The sequence below is a fragment of the Elaeis guineensis genome, chromosome 1 (assembly GCF_000442705.2).
Source record: "Elaeis guineensis isolate ETL-2024a chromosome 1, EG11, whole genome shotgun sequence".
In the NCBI taxonomy this organism is placed as follows: Eukaryota; Viridiplantae; Streptophyta; class Magnoliopsida; order Arecales; family Arecaceae; genus Elaeis; species Elaeis guineensis.
In genome coordinates, this window is record NC_025993.2 from 171,097,726 (window position 1) to 171,118,446 (window position 20,721).

Here is a 20,721-nt window from a genome sequence, read left to right on the forward strand (position 1 = left end):
TAGACCATATTATAATATTCTGAACTATATTATATTTTTTAAAAAAAAATAAATAATTTTATCATACGAAATTTTTAAAGAAAAAAATAATTTATAAAAATTAAATATACATTGAAAAATGATGACTACATAAATTAATCAGAGAGACGGTGCACTCCATATTAGATTTTCTATGCCACCCCGGATGCACAAAATTCCCTATACTTGACAAAGGGATGGATTGAGCCCAGTTGTCTTGTATCGACACAAGAGGCTTTACCAAATTGGCAAGCTAGTTTCTTAACCGTGTCTTTTGAATTTTCGAAAGTGACTCTACTTGGAACAACCTGGATGCTTGTAACTTCTAGATCTGCCTACATTTTCTTTCTGACAAGGCTTTTACGTTTCCTTGGGCCTAGGCTATTTGATTAATGATCCTTTATTTATGTAATGATCAGTAGAAATTATCAAAAGAGAAACAATCTTAAACTTGACGAGGCTAAGAAAGAATTAAGGGATAATTACCAAGATAATTTCTTGCATAAGCTTAATGCACCAACACTTTCTGTGGCAATGACTGATGGAGAAACATGCCTGGTCCTTCACTGTTGTTATATGAAAAACTTTCAACGATTCATACAACTTTCGTACAAGTATTAAAGCACAGTTTTCCACGTCTGACACAAATTAGCATAGTACGATATATATTGTGATGCACCCTGCACCTTTCTGGTTACATGCCAAGGTCCAGTCCATGGTTCACAAGACCTTTGGTAGCTTTTCTTGCCATTCTTCTCATCGCATTTCCAGTCTGTGCTACAGAATTGCATGCTTTTATTTAGAACTTGCTTGAAAAGCAGTCGTGGCAAGGAACTTTGTTGGTTTATGATAAAGTGTTAGCTTTGCATTGATGAATGTAAAATGAGCAGTTGCTATAGCATCTTTATGCAAATTAACTAGCTAGAATTTATCGTTATGTTAATTCAAATTCTCTACTGACTTTTGTAGGTTGTAAGAATGCTTCGATGCACTATGCTTTGCTATTAAGTTTATCAGGTAACCTCATGAAAATGGAGTTAGCTGCAACATAAGAATTGAACTCATTGGAATAAAAACTGCAGAACTTGCACATATTGGTGGCCTTTATTGGTGAAACCCATGACCAATAAACTATGTATTATTTAGATGCTCATCCTTCCATAAACCACCTATTGCTCTATAATTACTTTTAAGCATTCTAAATTGCAAATAGACACATCTGGAAATTCATATTACTAATCACTAAAGTCAATCATTTGCTGTGTTTCATGATATAGTTTAAGGTATAGTTTATGCTTCTATGCTGCTAAGGTTTTGTGGTCGTCATTTCACCAATAAAAGTTTTCACAATAACAGTTCATATATCATTTTTTTTGTCCAAAAATTACAGTTTTTTTTTTTTTAAGATTGATGTGTTATTAGTTATGGGTGACCAGATCAAAGGTTATGGTTGCGATATTTTACTAGTGATCATAAAACAAAAACTATACGACTATAATTTCAAAGGTTCATGCACCTCCAGTCAATCAGCAAAAATCTCAACTAATACGTTCATTTTCACAGGTGGTTGATGAGTGGACAGCTCAGGTGAGAGAGGACAGGTAAGGGACACCTATAAGCTTTTCTGTTGACATAAAAATATTGTTAAGAATATTGAGAAGATAGGTTTTATATTTATATATATATACATATATTCAGGCTATGAGGAATGTCATGTCCCAAACCCCACATGTGAGTTGGACACATGACATGGGCATATGTTCTCCTAGAGTATAATTCTGAAATATATGCAAGGACTGATAATCTAAATCAAAATATTTGATGTCGTGAGATAAACAATTAAGGCAAACAATACACTGTACTCCTTACTAAAAACTAAAGTTATCCTACTCAGATGGAAAAACTTAACTATTATTCAAATCAGCGACCGTTACCCCCATACATTCAATAAATGCTCTGTACCCCCAAACTTCTCAACAACTCAATGCAGCTGGCCTAATATTCGATCAGCAGAATCGAAGATAGGAGTAATATCTACAGGCACCTGGAAACAAAAGAAAATTGGATAAGCCCAAGGGAACTGCTTCTTATAACAAATAAACAAACAATTCAAAAAACTGGTTTGACTTTTTTCCTCCAGCAACAGTAGCTCATTGCGGTACATGAATGATCAGATGATCCAATGAACTAGTAAACTCACAAATTTAACACTTTCATTATTCGTACCAAGTTAAGCTTTATAACTTAATACAGGTTATCATTCTCATGATGCATGATATACTTAAAGAAATACAAAACACTTTCTCCTCCTATCTTTATCCAAGGCAAGAAAAGATTGCAGTTCAATTATGTGATGGGTCCTGATGACCCAATGATTACCAGCTCTTTAATATCTACAGCATGCACTTCATGTGATAATATCATGTATTACTTAAGACTGATAGGTTTTGCATCAGAAAAGTAGGATCGTCCTTGAAGATTTACTAAATTTTTGATAGATAACCATCAAAATACAAAGATTTTAAGAGTTATAAAACAATTGACAATGTGATGAGTCTTGAATTTCTTTAGAACTTAAATGCAACAAAGCTTGCGTTGGCATTCTGAAATAATTATTGCTTCAGACTAAGAAAATCAGCACCAAAAATTTGAAAACAGATCTTATCTTATCTTGAAACTGAAAAAAACTGCAAAAATAGTCTTTCTTCATTTTGAAACGGAATTTTTTAACAATGCTATTAAATAAATAAAAACTTGATCTTATGACAGCAAAATGTTATAAAAGATGTTTTAACAAGATGTACTCATAAACAGCAAAAGATACCTCAAGGATCCCACAATTTCAATGGAATTGCCCAATGGTAATAGGATTAGCTTCTTGTAAGTAGTTCTACATTAAAGTATTTAAAAAAATTTCTTATTTTTACAAGAGCCTTTTACCATAGGAGGTAAAACCCTTCTTTACAAAACCAAAATTCTAAGTGAGAGCTTGATCTTGGAGGACATCCATATATGCATACAAGCTGTAAACTTCATAGGAGATAAACCTAATCAAACTGTTATATACGGATTTGCTGGAGACCATCCAATTCTTTGTTATTAGGGACAACGTCAAGCCATTTCAATATATTATATTTAACCCAAGGGAGTGATTGAATCCCTATAGTTGTGTCAAGTAAATAGGGTTCATCTCGCAATACATTAACCAGACCAAGCTGTGTATATTGAGCTAATTTTCAATTGCCAAAATTCAGATCACCAGCATACAATATGACAATTAAGCTTTTAAATCCCATCGGACAGGTCTGTTCCAGTTTTCCATGCAATGGGACGCACCGCTGTGTCATCCCATCCCAACACTTGAGATGGGATGTCCACTAGCGAGATGGCCTTTGTCCTAACACATGGGATGGTATCCGGTCCTAGCGTCCGTGGAACGTCCCACTAAGACCTAAATCCTTGATGACAATCCATCCATGAAAACTAATGTATGACCAGCTAGCAGCTGACCAAAGTCATCCCAGTTCTAAGATGCCAGCAGGTTTCTAAAGTGCAAGCTGAAGAACAAAGGCTCCCAACAAAGACTTACTTTTGCAGGTATAACTCTACAAGAATAAATAAGTCAAACTCTGTAAAATACACATCTACTGCTAAATAGTGAGAGAAATCCATGCCTGAATTCTTTCAAGTTTTTCCAGAGCAATGCTCAATGGCTGTGTCATTTTTGCATAGCTCTGAAGAAGTGACATTGCAGCATTTTTATCGCCTCTTGCCTGGATTGTCAAAATCTCCCTGCTGAGGCTTTCAACAACTCCTTCAATCTTCAAAAGAAAAAACAATTACAAGCCTTGGCAAGTTTCATTTTATGAATATTTTATGTATATGTATGTATACATATGTATGTATACATACATATGTATACATATGTATGTATACATACATATGTATACATATGTATGTATACATATGTATGTATACATATGTATGTATACATATGTATGTATACATATGTATGTATACATATGTATATATATATATATATGTATCTATGTATCTATATATATATATGTATATATGTATGTATATATCTATATGTATATATGTATCTATGTATCTATGTATGTATATATGTATATATGTATCTATGTATGTATGTATGTATGTATGTATGTATGTATGTGTGTGTGTGTCTATATATATATATGTGTGTGTGTGTGTGTACCTTTGTAAAATCAACAGAAAATGTTCCGTCCGAGTGCAAAATAAAGGCTCCATTCTCGTACAACCAATTAAATTGCAATGCCTGCCCTTTCCTGCTCTCAAATACCCAAAGCCAAATTTCCATTCATGTTAACTCTGATTACTAGAGGTATTTGTGACTATATATAATACATCCATACCCATGTGCTTCTTCTAGTCCAAAACGTATTGAGCGAAAGCATCCTGCTAAGAAAGATACATACATAGATTTTTCTAAGCTCTTCGAAAGCAGTTCCTGAAAAAATAGAACAAACAGATAGTCCATTACAATAAAATTTACAATAAAATAAATAAAAAAGGAGTATTCTTCTTAATGATAAAAACTGCCCGACCATAGTTCACCGTAGCTATAAATTGATGGTGGCAGTAGAGTAGGTTATTGGCGCCATAATGGGTTGTACCATTCATGCCAGCCTAAATCATTCTACATTGGCATACACACATGCATATCAATGCATCACTGCAAACCAACAACATTGTGGATTTTTATCTTGCTTTTTTGTTTAAAAATTCACTCAACCACTCAATAGCTCTCTTCGTACGCCAGGTGGTTTGGAACTCTTCCCAAGTCATATGGTTTTGTCTTTTTCTTCTTGCCAGGTATTTGACGGCCTCATGTATAGATTAGACAAGATAACAACAATCATCATTTTGCAGTGGACCAAACATCGGATATAAAAATAACCCATGTATGAAAATGAGAGTCAAATGTGGAAAAGAATTTATGCAATGCTAGTTTCTACAACAACATATTTATTACCATGTAATGCACAACATTCTAATAGCAATGTACAGTTCTACATATATCAACGATGACATTTGATGCTAGCCACTACTCATAGAAAATATTTGTTTGTTTCAAAATGACCTACCATAAAACAATTAAAATTACTCTATCCCAGTGCAAGATAATTGGATGGAAGTTAGTAGGTCACTGACCTGCTTGATGAGGAATTTTAGTGCCCAGAGGCCAACAATATCTGCTTTTGCTTCTTCCAAGGCCGAGTGGAATTCTTGAAGTTCCTTAACATCATTAATAAGAAAATATGTCAGATAAGACTAACTAATGCAACTTTTACCCAAAAAAAAAAAAAAAAAAAAAAAAAAAAAAAAAAAAATGATGATGATGATGATGATGATGATGATGATGATGATGATGATGATGATGATGATGATGATGATGAAGAACCAATGTGACACAAACAAACCCCACCATAATGATCACTCACAAAACATGTACTACATGTTTCCATGTAAATAGTGGTAATTTTCTACATTTGATGTATTCTATGCTTCAAGCAGCTTCTCACTAAGTGCATTTTTTCTTTTGAACGAAGCATGTGGCATTACAATGCAAAACTTTCCCTTCAAAAATTGATTTTTTTTCCTCAAAAAAAAGGTAGAATGAAAAGGAGAAAAGAGCTTTAGAGTGCAATGATGGACACTGGATGATTCTTGCATACTAGTCTTAAGCCAAAAATGTCTTCTTGTGGTATCTCCATGATCCATCCTTGATATTACAGCATCGCAATGGGAAAGCAGCTCAATTATCAGTTAAGCTTCAACTTTTTAAGTTACCACCACCAACACAAAGGACATGCACAAACACATGCATTTCACATGCATAAGCAATGGAAATATGTCATACTTGACTCATACACAAAAAAAAAAAAGAACCAAGGAAAATTCCCAAACAAAAAAATATATCTCCATTTAACAAACTATAGCTTCTTGGCATTTTTAATTTTTTTTCTTTACAACATGTAAGTCATGAAGGCATCTAAGCATTGTTAAATGCCTCAAGATGTTAATCAGAAAATGTTAAAAAATAAGCTACGCATATCAACGTTTATGTTCGTGTGACAAGTTTGGCTATTAACTAATTAATAGAATCCAACACAAAAAAAAAAAAGAGATGAAGAAACGAACCAATCTAACGGTTGACTGTTGACCACTTGGAAGGACTATGGTATGAGGTCCAATTCCATGACAGCACTCATGGCAAATTGTGTGAGTATAGAAAGACTCAAAATCAACGTATTTCTTTTGTTCCTCCTTAATGCATACATCAGATATAGGCTGGAGAATATGCTTAAACCTGACAAGTATACAGATCAGAATTTGCAATGTTCTTAACAAATTTCAGTATTGAAAAAGTATGTCAATTGATCAACAACAACCAGCAAAATATGAGAAGCTGACAATTTAAAATTCATTTCAAATAAATGAACATTCGAAACAAAGCTGATACATACTTGGCCTCCGAGACATTCTTGAGCAACACCATTGATGTTCCACGCTCATTTACTATGCACTCATCATTTGGTAAATTAAAAGCAACTGTTTGGGGGCCTTTCACATCCTGACATGTCACACATCGTTTTTGATTTAATGTCTGCTAAGATGACCGAGCCTACAAACTATATGTACTTTGTGACTGCTGGCAGATACTGAGAACCTCCTTGTAAATATAGACAAACAAAATAGTATAAAACATGTAGGCTGTTAAAGCTATATAAATTTTTTCTTTTCAGATTCAAAACAATATAGTAAAAAGAAAGCACATTTATAATCAATGCCAAAGCTGTCAGCCTGATTAAACTTTCTGTTCCTACGTACTTAAGGCCAGCCAAAACAGGCTCCATCAAAACCAGAAAAGTTTCATCACGTGACCGTGCTCGATGCATGTGATTCAAAGAAAGGAGTATATAAATGGCTGTGAGTCCCTATAACTAAATTGTTTGGGGAAAGATCAACTGCGGATTTTGATTATAATCTTGTTACATATGATACAAAAGAAAAAAGGCATCTATCATGATACTTTGGTGGAATTGTCAAAAATTCAGCCAACCTTTCATAACATTTTCTCAAAGCTTTTAATTGTGGCCCTAATACAGTGATCCTGGGCTCAAATAACATTAAATTCAAAGAGGTAAGAGTCAGATAGATACAACCTACGCAGGGCACTAAGCTGACTAGTTTATACATCAAAAGACATTAATAGAACATTCCAGTGACAGGCACATGCATACTCTTGTTTATACAATATGATGCCCAATCAATGTACAGGCTCATAGTAAGAAAACCTCAAGCAAAATCAACATCCATTTGGCAGTGTATGCAGAGAACAAAGGTGTGTCATATTAACTCCTCGAGCAGTTCTTGTTCAATTGCTGTTTGTGATCTCCATTTCAACACTTATTTCATGTATTGTCAACAAAATTCATATTGCCATAACAACTCAACACTCATCCAACTCAACTATGAGAGTGATCATTCAGTTCTCTTATGCTGAGGATTTCTACCAAAATACAATTCAGAAGTTATTACTATAGGAGATCAAACTACAGAAATCAGATAAAGAATAAAATTAAAGAAGGTTGAATAATCCAATTTAGAAAGCCAAATGCACCCATTTGATGAAAAATTCAACACACTTCCAAAATAATATTGTAACTTAGAAATTTCCATTAATTGGCAATCAACAAAGAGACCACATAGTTCCAAATCATAGATGCTGTCAAAACTGAGTAAAACATAACACATATTTCCATTTGTAGCCATAAATTAACCAAACGTAAGTAAAACTAATAACACTGGTACCTGCAGGCTCATACATGAAGCTACTAAATAAGGAAGATTGTGAAGAGCAACGGGAAACTCACCCCTGCATTATAAAGAAGCTGGATTACACGGATTGGAGCTGCAACTACATCTTGTGATTTGTACTTACTGTCCAAAGGAAGATTCCGTTGCAAATCCTAATACAATACTGTCACTGTTACAACAAGAGTGGACTACACAGTTGATCTGAAAATAACTAGATTTACCTGCAAATGGTCCCCAAAAAGTTTGACTTGAGAAGTTGCTATGTCATCTCGTACTCCAACAAATGCCTCAAATGTTGCCTTAATAATAAATGATAAAACTGATAAGAACCAGCAAAATTTGAATAATTATACCGCTTTTATTCTCAAGAACAGAACTTGATCCAGCATTTTCCCTCTTCTTAGTAAAAAGAAATCTTTTCCCAAAAAAAAATATTTTTTGAAAAAAAAAAAATCTGTTTTATTGCTATCCCCACAAAAGCAAGCTCTCTTTTGGAAGGCAACCTGTAACAAGCCTAATCCAAGTTGGTTTTGGAAGAGGATCGGATAGACGGATAGGCTATCCATTACTGTTCGTTCCTAATTTTGTACTACTTGAAGTTTAGGGCCATAGACTCCAAGTCAGGTTTGGATTCCCAAGTAGGTTTGACCTAGGTTTTGAGCCAAAGCCAACTTCTAGTGCAGCTTGATGGCAAATCATAGCTGCCAACACCCCTACATCAAAATAGTTTATATGCAGCTGAACAATGGTCCGATCATGTCAACTCAGAACACTAGCAGTGGCAATCCTAATCCCCACCAGTACTTGATGACGGTGTTGCTCAACCACAGCATTGATTTGATGTTTGATGGGCATCCTGTGCAACCTAAATGCCCAAGAAACACCCTTAGGCATGTAACTCCAGCCACAACACAATGAATTCGAAGAGGTTCCCAAGCCTCTAACTGCCAAGCATAAGTTCATGACCCCGAAGAAAACATCTACACAATGGTTCAAGTTGAGGTAGCTGACTTTCAAGGCTGACTGGATCCAAACACTTTTATTGATTGGCCTACAATCATTGAAGATTATCTCAATTGGTACAAGTTTATTGGGCAAAGAAGTGTTGAGTTTGTCAGAAACATGCTCAAAGGCCAAGCCAAAATTTGGTGGCAGGCAGTCAAAGATTATACCCATGCCTATCAATTAACACTTCGGATGCTATGCACAAAAAGCTGAAGAAGTACCTGCCCAGTGATTATGGCAATCAAATTTATGAAAAGCTTCTACAACTTCAGCAAGGTGCTGTGACTGTTGCTGAATACACTCAGTTCAGTGAATTAACTGCAAGGTTCGAGTTTGCCGACCATGATGAACACCACACCGCAAGATACAACATAGCCTAAGGACTGACATAAAAGCTACAATGGCATTGCACCGACTAAAGACACTTGATGAGGCCTTCCATCAAGCTCTACAATCAGAGAAGGCCATCATGCTGCACGCTAGATGTCCAACTGCTTGCTCATTCTACCTCTACAGCACTATACCACATACCAAGCTGTAGTGTTAGAACACAATCACATGAGATCTGCGACTGGTACGAGGCTTCGAGCATTCCCCGAAGAAGTGGACGTGAGAGGTCAAAGACCCTCAAGGAGTTGGCATGAGGTCATCAGTTGTCCCTTTATATTTATTTTCTTCTTATAGTTCAAGTTTTCTTGTTGCTTTGATCTCATGAAGGCTTGCCTAGCTAGCCTGCATCACACACTTATGGTCCATATTCTCTCAATTTAATGAAAAAGGCATGCAGTCAACTTTCAAAGCTGTTTTCAAGTGAATCTAGAGCATTATATTCATGCCCTACCATTTTGTAATGACCATGACAAATACTTTGCAACATGCACCCAAAGAACAGTTGGGTAAAAAATCATAATAATGAAAGGAAAAACAATGCTTTTTTAAAGCAGAGGCAGATTTATATTGCTTACATAAAGGTGGAGATAAAAAACACACTGAGAAGAAAAGCTAAAATGGGAAAAAGAAAGATAAAAGTAATTAGTCGAACCTGAAAATATGCAAATATCTCGAGAAATTCTTAAAACCTTAACAAATCATATTTATATGGGATGAGGAAAGATGAAATAGAAAATCTTTCATAAAAACAAGCATTATGATCTTAATCTTGCAAGTACAATGCCTCTTGACAATCATATTACTCGACACATAAAGAAATGGCTGTTAGGAAAAGGACAGACCAAATGTTTATACCAACACACAAAGAAATAGTAAGAAGGTGAGACCAAGCGTGTATATTGTATAACACAAGAATTACCTTATATCCAAAAAGTGCATCTTCATATGTCTCATATGGACCAATAGTGACATCCAATTTTGAGTCCTACACAACAAACTAAACAATGAGAACTTCAAGGCAGTAATTTGTGCTATTGAGACTAATAATGATAATAATAATAATCTAAAAAAATAATAATAATAATCTCCCGCAAATTGATGAACTGATTTTGTTTAGCTCCTTAAACAACAAGCATGATTTATGGGCACCATCAAGAGGAAAACATAATGAAATTGCTATTATAAAGAAAAAAGGATCTGCAACTTTTATTACTTAAAGATATCTTGATTGGCCAGTTAGTTATCAATATTCTCAGTAACACATACAAATGCTATCAGAAAGCATGTGGCATTCACATATATGTACAGCAAATAATATCAAGTTCTTCATAGGTTTACAAGGAAAAAAAATGTTCAGGGTAGAGAGAAATAGGCATATATGTGCTTGGTTATGTTAAAAGTTTGTTAGAAATTTACAAACGAAATTAACAAAGTGAAAACAAGTATTGTATAGAGAGAAACAATTCAAAGAACTTCTCACTATCATTTAACCATATGAACATTTCAAACTATTCAAACATGACTACAATAGAGACACAATATACATCCAAGATATAGTTTAGTGACTGGAGCAACGAGAATGAAATTTCCTTATACATAAATTACCAGGAACTTGTATTCTCACTTGAAGGTCCTTATGAACAATTCAAAATGCATAAAATATTCAAAGGTACCTACATATTGGCATAGAATATGCTCAGAACACTTTCTAGAGATACTCTATAGAAGATATGCTTGGAACACTTTCTAGACTTAACCTTGAACCTTCAAATCCCCAGGTTTAGCACACATTTGAAGTGGAATAGTAGGTTGTTCCATCCCAAAATAGTATCTGTAAGCTTGGAAAGTGAGACAACCTGATTAGGTAAATGGTTCATTGTCTAAGTTGCTCCAATGAATTTAGTCAATCATCCACATGGAGGTGAGAGGTATGCAAAATGAGGAGAGTGTTAACTACCACCAAAAGAAAAGCCCACCAAAGTAGGGTGTCAGACGCCAGTTGTAATAGGAAAAGATACACATTTGTGCCACAACAACCTATATGGAAGGGAACAGTGATGCTTTCCACGGGTTACAATGATGAAATTAATTAAATTGAAGCTTTCGTGTTTACTAATGGTTGTATTAACTAATACTTACGGAAACCCATTTGCTTAAGTTCATAAATTTGTTGATATTTGTGATAGTACAGCTACTTAACTTTGTTCCAGAATAAAATTCCCTGTACTACCTGCTAACGTTCAAATTTATGCTGAACCAGAAAAATGAAAATCATGGTTTAACCCAATAAAGTGTCCAATTATATATTTATTAAAACTTTTTTTTTTTTGAGAATTTTCCTCACACGATGCATATATAAAGATTAGATTGTTATAATAATATGGGAATATCTAAAAGATAAAACGATGTAATATAGGCATCATACTTATAGACCATAGAAATGCTATCCACCATTTGCATGGAACTTTCTTTTCCTTTGGGGTTTTTTGGTGACTTAGAATCTGCAATTGGCATCATCAGCATTGCCATTAATCACATCCATTTCACTTATATGTATACCCATGCATATGCTTCCTTGGTTGAGGCACCATATATGAGAACAGGATGCTTCATGATGACAAGCCAAGAAGAAGATGCAAATACCCACCCCACTCCCAAAACATAAAAGAAAAAAATGCAAGAAATTTCTCAATGCACAGCCAGAAGATAGCTTTGTTCTAAATATAGATATTACAATGTAAGCAATAGGCTCCATGACATTAGCTGTTTTTAACAATTACTCTATTGGATATTTTATGCAAGAAATTAATGCATGACACATAAAGACAGCATGGAGTGAACTCTTATTTACTAGATATCAAATAGATACGAAAATGAAAGGTAGGATAGATAATCAAATAAACAGGCAAGCATCAAAATCACAGCTTTTATATGACCCTCATGTTATAGGCCTTCATCTTGTAACAGTAGCATGTATAAGGGAAAGAAGACAGCAGCAAGGACAAAAGCTGTTCCAAGGCAGGTCTAAAGTTTACCTTTCTCATCTTTAATGAACAAGATGTGCATTAATCTAATTATCATCACGTGGCAACATAATTACCTAGGTTTGCAGCATTTGGCCATTAGACTAGTTGATGTTAGTAACAAGGCATATGGCCTAGTCAGGAGCTACATGTGTTTTGCATGCTAGATGTATGCACTCTTTCTACCTGCGTATTAGTCACTCATGGAAAGGTGTTACATACGGTGAACCATCATTAAAGTATAAAGTGCTCAACTTTAGTATGCATACCAATGCAACTAAACAGTACAAATGTTTTTAATTAAATGTACAAGTCATATATCACAGTCATGGACCATTCTTTAACAATTTTTTTATATCCCTAAATGTGAATCTAGGAATAAATAGGATAAGCCATTTAAACTATAGACTTTGTGTCAGCATCTACATTTTGGCATACCCGTGAATTCTACATTGAATAAGAAATTTCATTTGGGTAACAATTATGAACATCATAAGAAGCAAAAAGATGACAAATTGAAATTAATTTCATTTAAAGATGCAAAAACAAACTATAACCTAAGTATTAACTATAAAATAATTACAGAAGAGAAAGAAGGATTGAAAAGATTATACCAGTTTTATACTATAAACAGTGAAAAATAGCATAAAAATAGGAACCATACTAACCAACTCCATCCAAGCTATGTCAGATTCATAGTAATCATTGGATAGAAAAGCATCTGCTTTAGTTTTCAGCAACTTCTTCAGGCTTACGAAAGAAGCCAATAAAAAAAAATTCCATTAGATTTTGAAACAAAAACCAAAGGTGCAAAATTTTATACTAAGCAAGTTCTGAAGCTCCAACAAGTTTCTTTATAGGCACTAACATCAGCTTACCTAGAAGAGTCAGACAGTTCTGCTGCTGAATGAAGCAACTCAGCTGCTTTCACAAGATAAGTTCTATACTCTTGGGAAAATGGAACTATAAATAAATTATTTGATTTTAAGGGCTCCATAGATGCAACACGGTCTTTAGAACGAGATGCTGCAGAAAATGAAGTATCATCGTGCCTTCTGATTACAGTAAAAAATCCTGTTGCAGCTTTTTGTTCACTGTCACTTAGAGTCTGCTTCCATAGTTCAAATTCCTAAACAGCAGAATAAAAGTATCAGCAGTAGTAACAGAAAGAAAGATCATGGATGATGTTGGTGTCAAGAGAAATGATTAGTTGTATCTGCATAAAGAATAAGATGTCATATAAGTCAACACTACAAAGCACATAAAAGCAGAAACTGATATAATTGTACTTGTCTAGCAAAAGGTGATACAGCACTGCACATGTCAAATACCATTTTGTCCATATCAGGAGGGTAGAAATTTGCACCAGGGGGCTTCACCACAGGGAAAGCAACCCTATATTCAATTCCCTTCCAACCAGATACAGGCTTGGTAGCATCAACGAGTAACTTCAAAGAAGAATCTGCTGTTGTTAAAAATGCCTTGTTTTCATCCAGGCATGACCTGTTATTGCAAGTAAAACTTCAACACCATGTAGAAAACAGGAGTAAATAAAGTTTATATATATGTATGTATGTATGTGTGCGTGTGCGTATTATAATATACACTAACATTTGCTTGATCCTTATGTATATTTGGAGGAAATGAAATATCAATAGTGCAGTAGTAGTCTTTATGTATTTTAAGAATAAATCATTTGGAAAATAGCCATGATATGTTAAGCTTACAGAATTTGTTAAATCTGTTAAGCATGTTAAATGTCCATTCAAATACTCCATTGTTATTATAAATTTAGTTACTCTTGTTTGGTAGATAATGGAAGAGAGGGATACCCTCATCAGTTCTGATGCAACAAGAAAATCTTATTTCTTTGAAGAATTATAAAATGATCTGTAGCATAAACGGCAACTTTGGTTGTGAGTCAAAAAGTGTGATATCAATGTGATAGAAATTGATCAAAATGCTAATAAGCATGTTAGTCATGTCAATATACATGGAATTTAAACAACTTTTATAAACAAAGACCATGCAAATGTTGTTAAAGATAGTGACCTAGAAAGAAATCCAAACAGCCTTACACAATGGAGATTGCACACCATAGAGTCTGTATAAATATATATAATACGCACTAGTTCAATTTAGAAAAAATTATAATAGGCATCATAGAGTCTGTATAAATAAATATAATAGGCAGCAGTTCAATTCAGAAAAAATTACCATGGACTTTTATTGATGGAATAATACATCCATTTTAACTGATCTAACTTAGAAGCATTAGAGTGCTCTTTCAACCAATCTCTTAGCATTGGATTGCTATACCAAACCTGAAAAGACAAAAGAAGACTAATCACGATCCCATAACTTCACTGCACAGTTTTTAAATGCAGTATGGGTCATATTGCACGCAAGCATACATTGGGAAAAAAAAAATCAAGGATAAATATGGCTATGATGAAAATTATCCTACATAAACATTTTATGTTGGATATACGAGTGGATTGAGAGGGTAAGCCTTGGCACGACTATAAGGCTGCTGTATTATGACCTCGAGATCATGGGTTCAAAACACAAGAACAGCCTCTCCACGCATAGGGGTAAGGCTGCATACATCTGGCCATCCCTAGACCCCACAATGGCAGGAGCCTTGTGCACTGGGCCATCATTTTTTTAAAAATAAGAGTGGATAGAAATTAGAAGCTCAACAAAAGTATTGACATAGAAACAAATTTCAGTGTAAGCAACCTGCGCATAAAAGATTTCATCCATGACCATTGATGCTCTAAGCACATAAGATAAGGCTTCCCTGTCTGCTTCTGAAAGCCCAGTCAACTGCATCAAAGAAAAAGAAAAGAAACAATTACACATAATGGATGCATTCATACTCCTGAAGTTCCAAAAATCAAATTTTATAAACACAATTTTTGAAACTGCCAAGACAGTGCAAAATATTTAATAATGCATCCGATACTAGTATTCATATTTCTATTGATTGATATCAGCTTCAAGGAAGATGATACAAAGAACTAAAGGAGTATCTCATTTATGCTTGAAAACTGAATGATATAGGGTTCAGATCTTCAAGAGACTGTATTTATGATAACTATAAACGTTTCCTAAAAACAACTCTGACCGTTCAAGAATTATGTCCAATGATTCTTCTTGCACCTTTTTATTTTCATGCTTGGAATGCAAAAGATCTTTCATAAAGTATCATCACTTTTTCTGCGCATATTAATGTCAAGAAGGCTATTTTCCACTTGATTTAGACCAAATTTTCAGGTATAGAATATTCCTGATGATCAAAAGAACTTGCTTTTATGCCAAATTTTCATATACAAAGCGTGATTTACTTAATTACCTCTGGAGCCAAATGGATAGGAGCATATCGACTAAGCTGTTTTTGTAGGATTAAACTACGAGCCTCTGTATTATCTTTATACCTGCAGCAATTACAAGAGAATCACTGGAATTTAAAAGAAAATATGCACCAGCAAGTTCACAAGAGCTATCTTATATATGATTCCGTAATAGCTATATTAATTAGAGTAAAGAAAAACACAAAACCTCCAACCCCACACACATAATCAACAACAAGAAAGCATTTTGACAACCTAGCTCATCTTTAACAACATAACCAGAAAACTGCAAACTTATCTAGTATCTACCAATATAAAGCATACTGACAAGCCTAAATAATCTTCAGGGACTCTTCCTTGTAAATCTTTCCCATCATCTTCCCATAGTCATTTTAATATGTTATAACCCAGACAATCTAAACTACGTTTAGAAATAAAAAAAATTGCTTCACTGAAAAGGTGAAATATGTTGCTATAGCTTTAATTAAACAAAAAGGCTACTGCACAAAAACAGGAAGAGACATATGTTCCCTCCCAACAAATCCATACCGATGGATGAAATAAAAGAGCAGGAATCATCAGAATATCTAAACACAATACCAGAAAATTCTGCAGATCCAGGAACCAAGTGGAACTGCAGAAGAGACAACAGAAAAATCACTTGCCAAAATAGACAAAACTGATGATCTACCCAGAACTCTGCCTAAATAGGTTTCAGTAACTTGCAAAAATAGTTTGGCTACTGAAGGATGTTGGAACGCTGCCCCATATCTATGCCACTGAATTGTGTTGCTTGATATACCCCAGCATAAAAACATCCACAAAGCCCAAGCTCATTGCATCAAATGTGATATAATCCTTAAAGCGTCTCATTCTCCTGGACTCCACCATTTATGGTCCTTAAAATCAATCCCCATAATAATAAGTTGATGCATCAGAAATACAAATGCTGAAGGCAGAGATAAGGATGCCCCAAAGTTATTGGTTTTACAGTAATGATTGACTGAATACGCTCCATCAAAAGTGAAGAATACACAAAGGAAATTAAACTAAAAGTATAAATAAAACACAAAACATCAAATATTAAACAAAAAGAAAAACACAAACAAATTCAAAAAAAGATATAGACAAGAAAAAAAATAAAAGATTAAACACAAAAAGAATTTATGCAGTTGAAGACAAAAGGCAAGTGATTAAATACAACAAGAAGAAAACAAAAGGACAGCATAGAAAATCAGAAAAAATAATAAAAAGATAATGTAGAATGAATAAAAGTAGATTAAAATTTAAAAATCTAACTTTGAAAATAATTTTGCCACACTGAACACACAAAATGTAGTGTCAGCCCAAAAAAATGAAGCAAAAATGTAAAAAAAAAAAAATCATGATATGAAAACCAAAAAAAAAGCAAATTAGAATGAAAGTGCAAAAAAATACAAAAAAAAAAAAAAGAACAAAAATAAAAGGTAAAAAAGAAAAGAAAAAAAACTAGAAAAACCAAACCAAACCATGCAGCAGAACTATAATGCACTATGAAGTTTAACTAAAAAAAGAAATAAGAAAACAAACCAAAGTAAACTATAGTGTAAATACAATTTACAAATCAAATTTACACAGTTGAAAACAAAAAGCGGATGATAAAAATTCAAGTAAAAAGAATAAATAAGAAGATTAAAGAGAACACAACTAGAAGGTAACATAGAATAAATTTTAAAAAAAATCCAAAATTGAAGATATAAAAAACTATTTAAAATAATTTTGCCAAAAGAAATAAAGGGAGGGAGTGGTGTAGGGAGGAGATTCAGGGGCTAAGATAAAAGGGATAGGAATCAAGGGGCTAGAAAGTAGTAGAGATAGCAGGGAGAAAGGATAGGAAGGGGAACTGAAAAAGAAATACTAGTTGTGACTAAGTATAGAAGAGGAACAGGAAGATATAAGCATTTGGAGTGAAGGGGAGAGAGATGAGGATTTGATGTCAGGCATCCTTAAATTTGTTAGTACAGACCCAAGCCGAAGAGAATGGGGGCGTCTATACTAAATAAAAGAAGGCACTTCTATAAATGTAGGATTAGAATCTCATCTTATTACATGTAAATGCCACAGCGATGCACTGTTTCAGTTATAGTATGCATTCCTTATTTAGAAAAGAAAATAATGGCATCTTGCAGCGAAAAAAGTTGACAAATGGAATCTCAAAACCTCATTATATAAGAAAGATGCTATTTGGAAATTTTAAATATAGAAAGTCTATTCACTGTGGTATACTCTGTGAGAAGTTAGTTCGGAGATACATACATATAGAGAGAGAGGGGGGGTAAACAGTATTACTTATAGCCATGGAATGTAATAGTTTGTACAGCACACCACAACCAATTCCAACCCCTTCCTCCTCACCCCCACAACCCAACCCAACCCTCTATTCCCTGCATTCTTCTGGTTCTCTTACCACACCATCGATCCACCCATTTTTTCTATAATCCTGGAAAAGGAGCTCCCTTCTCTTTCCACCTCTTTTTTCACATCATGGCGTTTAGAATAAGGAAACTTATCTTTTAGTGGTGATATTACAAACCATAAAGATTCTTCCTGCTTCAGTTTTCTATTCTTTCACTGGCTGTTGGAGGAAAGTAAATATGTTAACATAAATGACAAACTTTCAATACCGGCCTTCAACCGTGGACCCCAAAAAAAAAAAAGGTGATGTATATTAAGTGCCAGTTTTCAAAATAAAAGCTGAATGTGCTTTCTCAGATCTGATCAGCATTCCTTTCTTGATTTTATATTTTTGTGCAAGTCCATACGGCAAATATCCAGAGAAATATTCCAATTAAGCAAAGTCTGCATGAATTCATTGGTCGACAGAATCATAAATAGCAACTAACCAATTATTTTTTGGAAAAATTACAAGGACACCCTCTCAACTTTGGACCAATCTCAAAGGCACCCCCTTGACTTTAAAAAGTTTCAAGCGGATCTCCCAAGTTTGCAAATTGTTCCAAATAGTCCTGCCATTCATCTATGTTAATAGAGTGGCGTCATACGACCATCACATGGTCACATAAAATTGTATCATGACCAATGTTTTACGTTTTGATGGGATGGGGAGCGTCCCGATCTCTTCCTCTGAGACAATGGGATCTAGATGGGTTGGGACTCTGAAACTTATCCACCAAGGAGAGAAAAAGAAACAAGAAAAAAAAGGAAGGAGAGATGAAGAAAAAGAAAGAAGAAGAAAAAGAAAAGAAGGAAAGGAAGGGAGGAGAAAAAGAAAAGAAGGAAAGAAGGAAGAAAAGGAAAGAGAAAGAAGAGAAAAAAGAAAGAAAGGAAGGGATAAGAAAAGACAAAAAAAGAAAAGAAAAGAAAGAAGAAAATGAAAGAAAAGAAAGAAAAAAAGGAATAAAAGAAAGGGAAAGAAATGGAGGATATCTACATACATAAACGAAACAATTGCCGATACAGGACGGGGTAGTGGGATGTCCCGTTCCACAAAAAAATCAGAACACCTCCATCCCATAGGATTTTAAGCCTTGATTATGACCAAACTACCCCTTGTATCAAAAATGGATCCACCGTTGGATCACCCATTACATAATGGTGTCATGACTCACCTTCCTTCATCCAAATCCACTGTTGGATCATCCATAGCATAGATCTCAAAGTGCTCTAAACTTCTTTATCCATCCATCTACACATATCTCCAAGTGACCAATGCATGACCAAGATCATCCATCCACCCAATAGATCTCAAAGCAACCACAGATGATCCATATATTCATCATCCTGCATAGACTCAAAGTATCAATGAATGATCAGGATTATTCATCCACCTGCACAACTCTTGAAGCAATCCAAATATTCATCCGTGCATAGATCTTCAAGCAACTGCATGGATGATCCAAAAATTCATCAATCTACACATATCTCAAAGTGATCAATGGATGATTAGGATTATTCATCAATCTGCAAAGATCTCAAAGCAATTATGTGGGTGACCTTAATTATTCATGCACTTGCATAAATCTTAAATAGACATTGGAATAGGTAAAAAGAGGAAGAGGGCATTTTTGTCAATAGAAACAGCAGGCTAACACCGTCCTCTAGTCGGGGAATCAAAGGACCAGCTTGAAACAGTTTGAAAACTTGAAAGACCCATTTGAAACTTTTTAAAATCGAGAGGGTGTCTTTGGGATTGGCCCAAAGTTGAGAGGGTGTCCCTGTAATTTTCCCTTGTCTTTTTCATATGCATTACATGTGCAAACACCACTACACCAGTGGTCCTATAAGTATCCATTCTAAAAGCAGCTAAATATGGAAAATATTATAGCAAAAGTTGTTGGTTGTCTGGTAGCTCGTGTCCCATCTCTCCTTTACAAATTCTTTAATCTATTGTTCCTAGAAAAAATAAAATAAGAGCTAGGAAATAGATAACTCATTATTCTGACATTACATTATCCTCATTAGTTGTAAAATCACGCAAATTTGCACAGGAGAAAAAAAGTAGCACATTTGTCCACCTAATGATGTCACTCCATTGTTTAGTGTTAGTTTATTGATGGAATCAGATATATAGAAGAAGCCTCTATTTCTTTCGAAAGAAGCAAACATGATGTGAATTTTCTTAAATTTTAGACAAAGCTGATACTAGGAAGAATGTGAATTTCACCTATGCAATAGACCAGTATAATATAAAATTTGCATTCAACACAAAAAAAACAACAATAATTATATCATTTACCTTATAGGAGTTTATATTAACATACCTTTGCTCAATAATGTCAAATAGTTGGCCATATTGCCCGCTTACATCATAAGGGACATATTCTTCATGTTCATTTGCAAGTAAACTTTTATACTCGCCCCAAAAGATATATTTCACTGAAGAAACTTCAGTTTCCTAAAATATAAATATAAAGTGCAATCAAATAATACAAAGCAGTCTATTTCCTGCTAGGTAAGCAGATAAAAAATATCAAGCCATGATAAGTTTGAAGAAAAAGTTACAAGCTATCCTGAAAAAAAGTGTTCAGCTAAAGAGTGATCTAGCTAGTTCTTGTTAGTAG

General features: G+C 34.3%; 1 protein-coding gene across 5 annotated transcripts in view; it reads right to left on the bottom strand.

Annotated features, from left to right (window-relative positions):
• Positions 1–560: 560 nt before the first annotated feature.
• The window catches only part of LOC105039550 (nudix hydrolase 3), a 35,602-nt gene continuing 15,441 nt past the window's right edge, over positions 561–20,721 (bottom strand). Inside the window, exons 5-22 of one of the 5 annotated variants that reach the window (XR_012136674.1) lie at positions 20,422–20,555; positions 15,664–15,745; positions 15,048–15,134; positions 14,523–14,629; positions 13,637–13,808; positions 13,184–13,434; positions 12,974–13,055; positions 10,202–10,267; positions 8,109–8,186; positions 7,944–8,039; positions 6,534–6,640; positions 6,208–6,376; positions 5,218–5,301; positions 4,419–4,513; positions 4,241–4,331; positions 3,693–3,839; positions 1,928–2,062; positions 561–790 (exon numbers count right to left, since the gene is read on the bottom strand). Coding sequence is in view for 3 of the 5 variants with exons in the window: in XM_073248326.1 (XP_073104427.1) it covers positions 2,000–2,062; positions 3,693–3,839; positions 4,241–4,331; positions 4,419–4,513; positions 5,218–5,301; positions 6,208–6,376; positions 6,534–6,640; positions 7,944–8,039; positions 8,109–8,186; positions 10,202–10,267; positions 12,974–13,055; positions 13,184–13,434; positions 13,637–13,808; positions 14,523–14,629; positions 15,048–15,134; positions 15,664–15,745; positions 20,422–20,555 (1,911 nt within the window). In the remaining 2 variants the exon portion in view is untranslated. Of the gene's footprint in view, positions 796–1,818; positions 2,063–3,692; positions 3,840–4,240; positions 4,332–4,418; positions 4,514–5,217; positions 5,302–6,207; positions 6,377–6,533; positions 6,641–7,943; positions 8,040–8,108; positions 8,187–10,201; positions 10,268–12,973; positions 13,056–13,183; positions 13,435–13,636; positions 13,809–14,522; positions 14,630–15,047; positions 15,135–15,663; positions 15,746–20,421; positions 20,556–20,721 lie in introns of those variants that run through there. The other 4 variants (XR_012136675.1, XM_073248326.1, XM_073248329.1 and 1 more) reach the window with 4 other exon arrangements.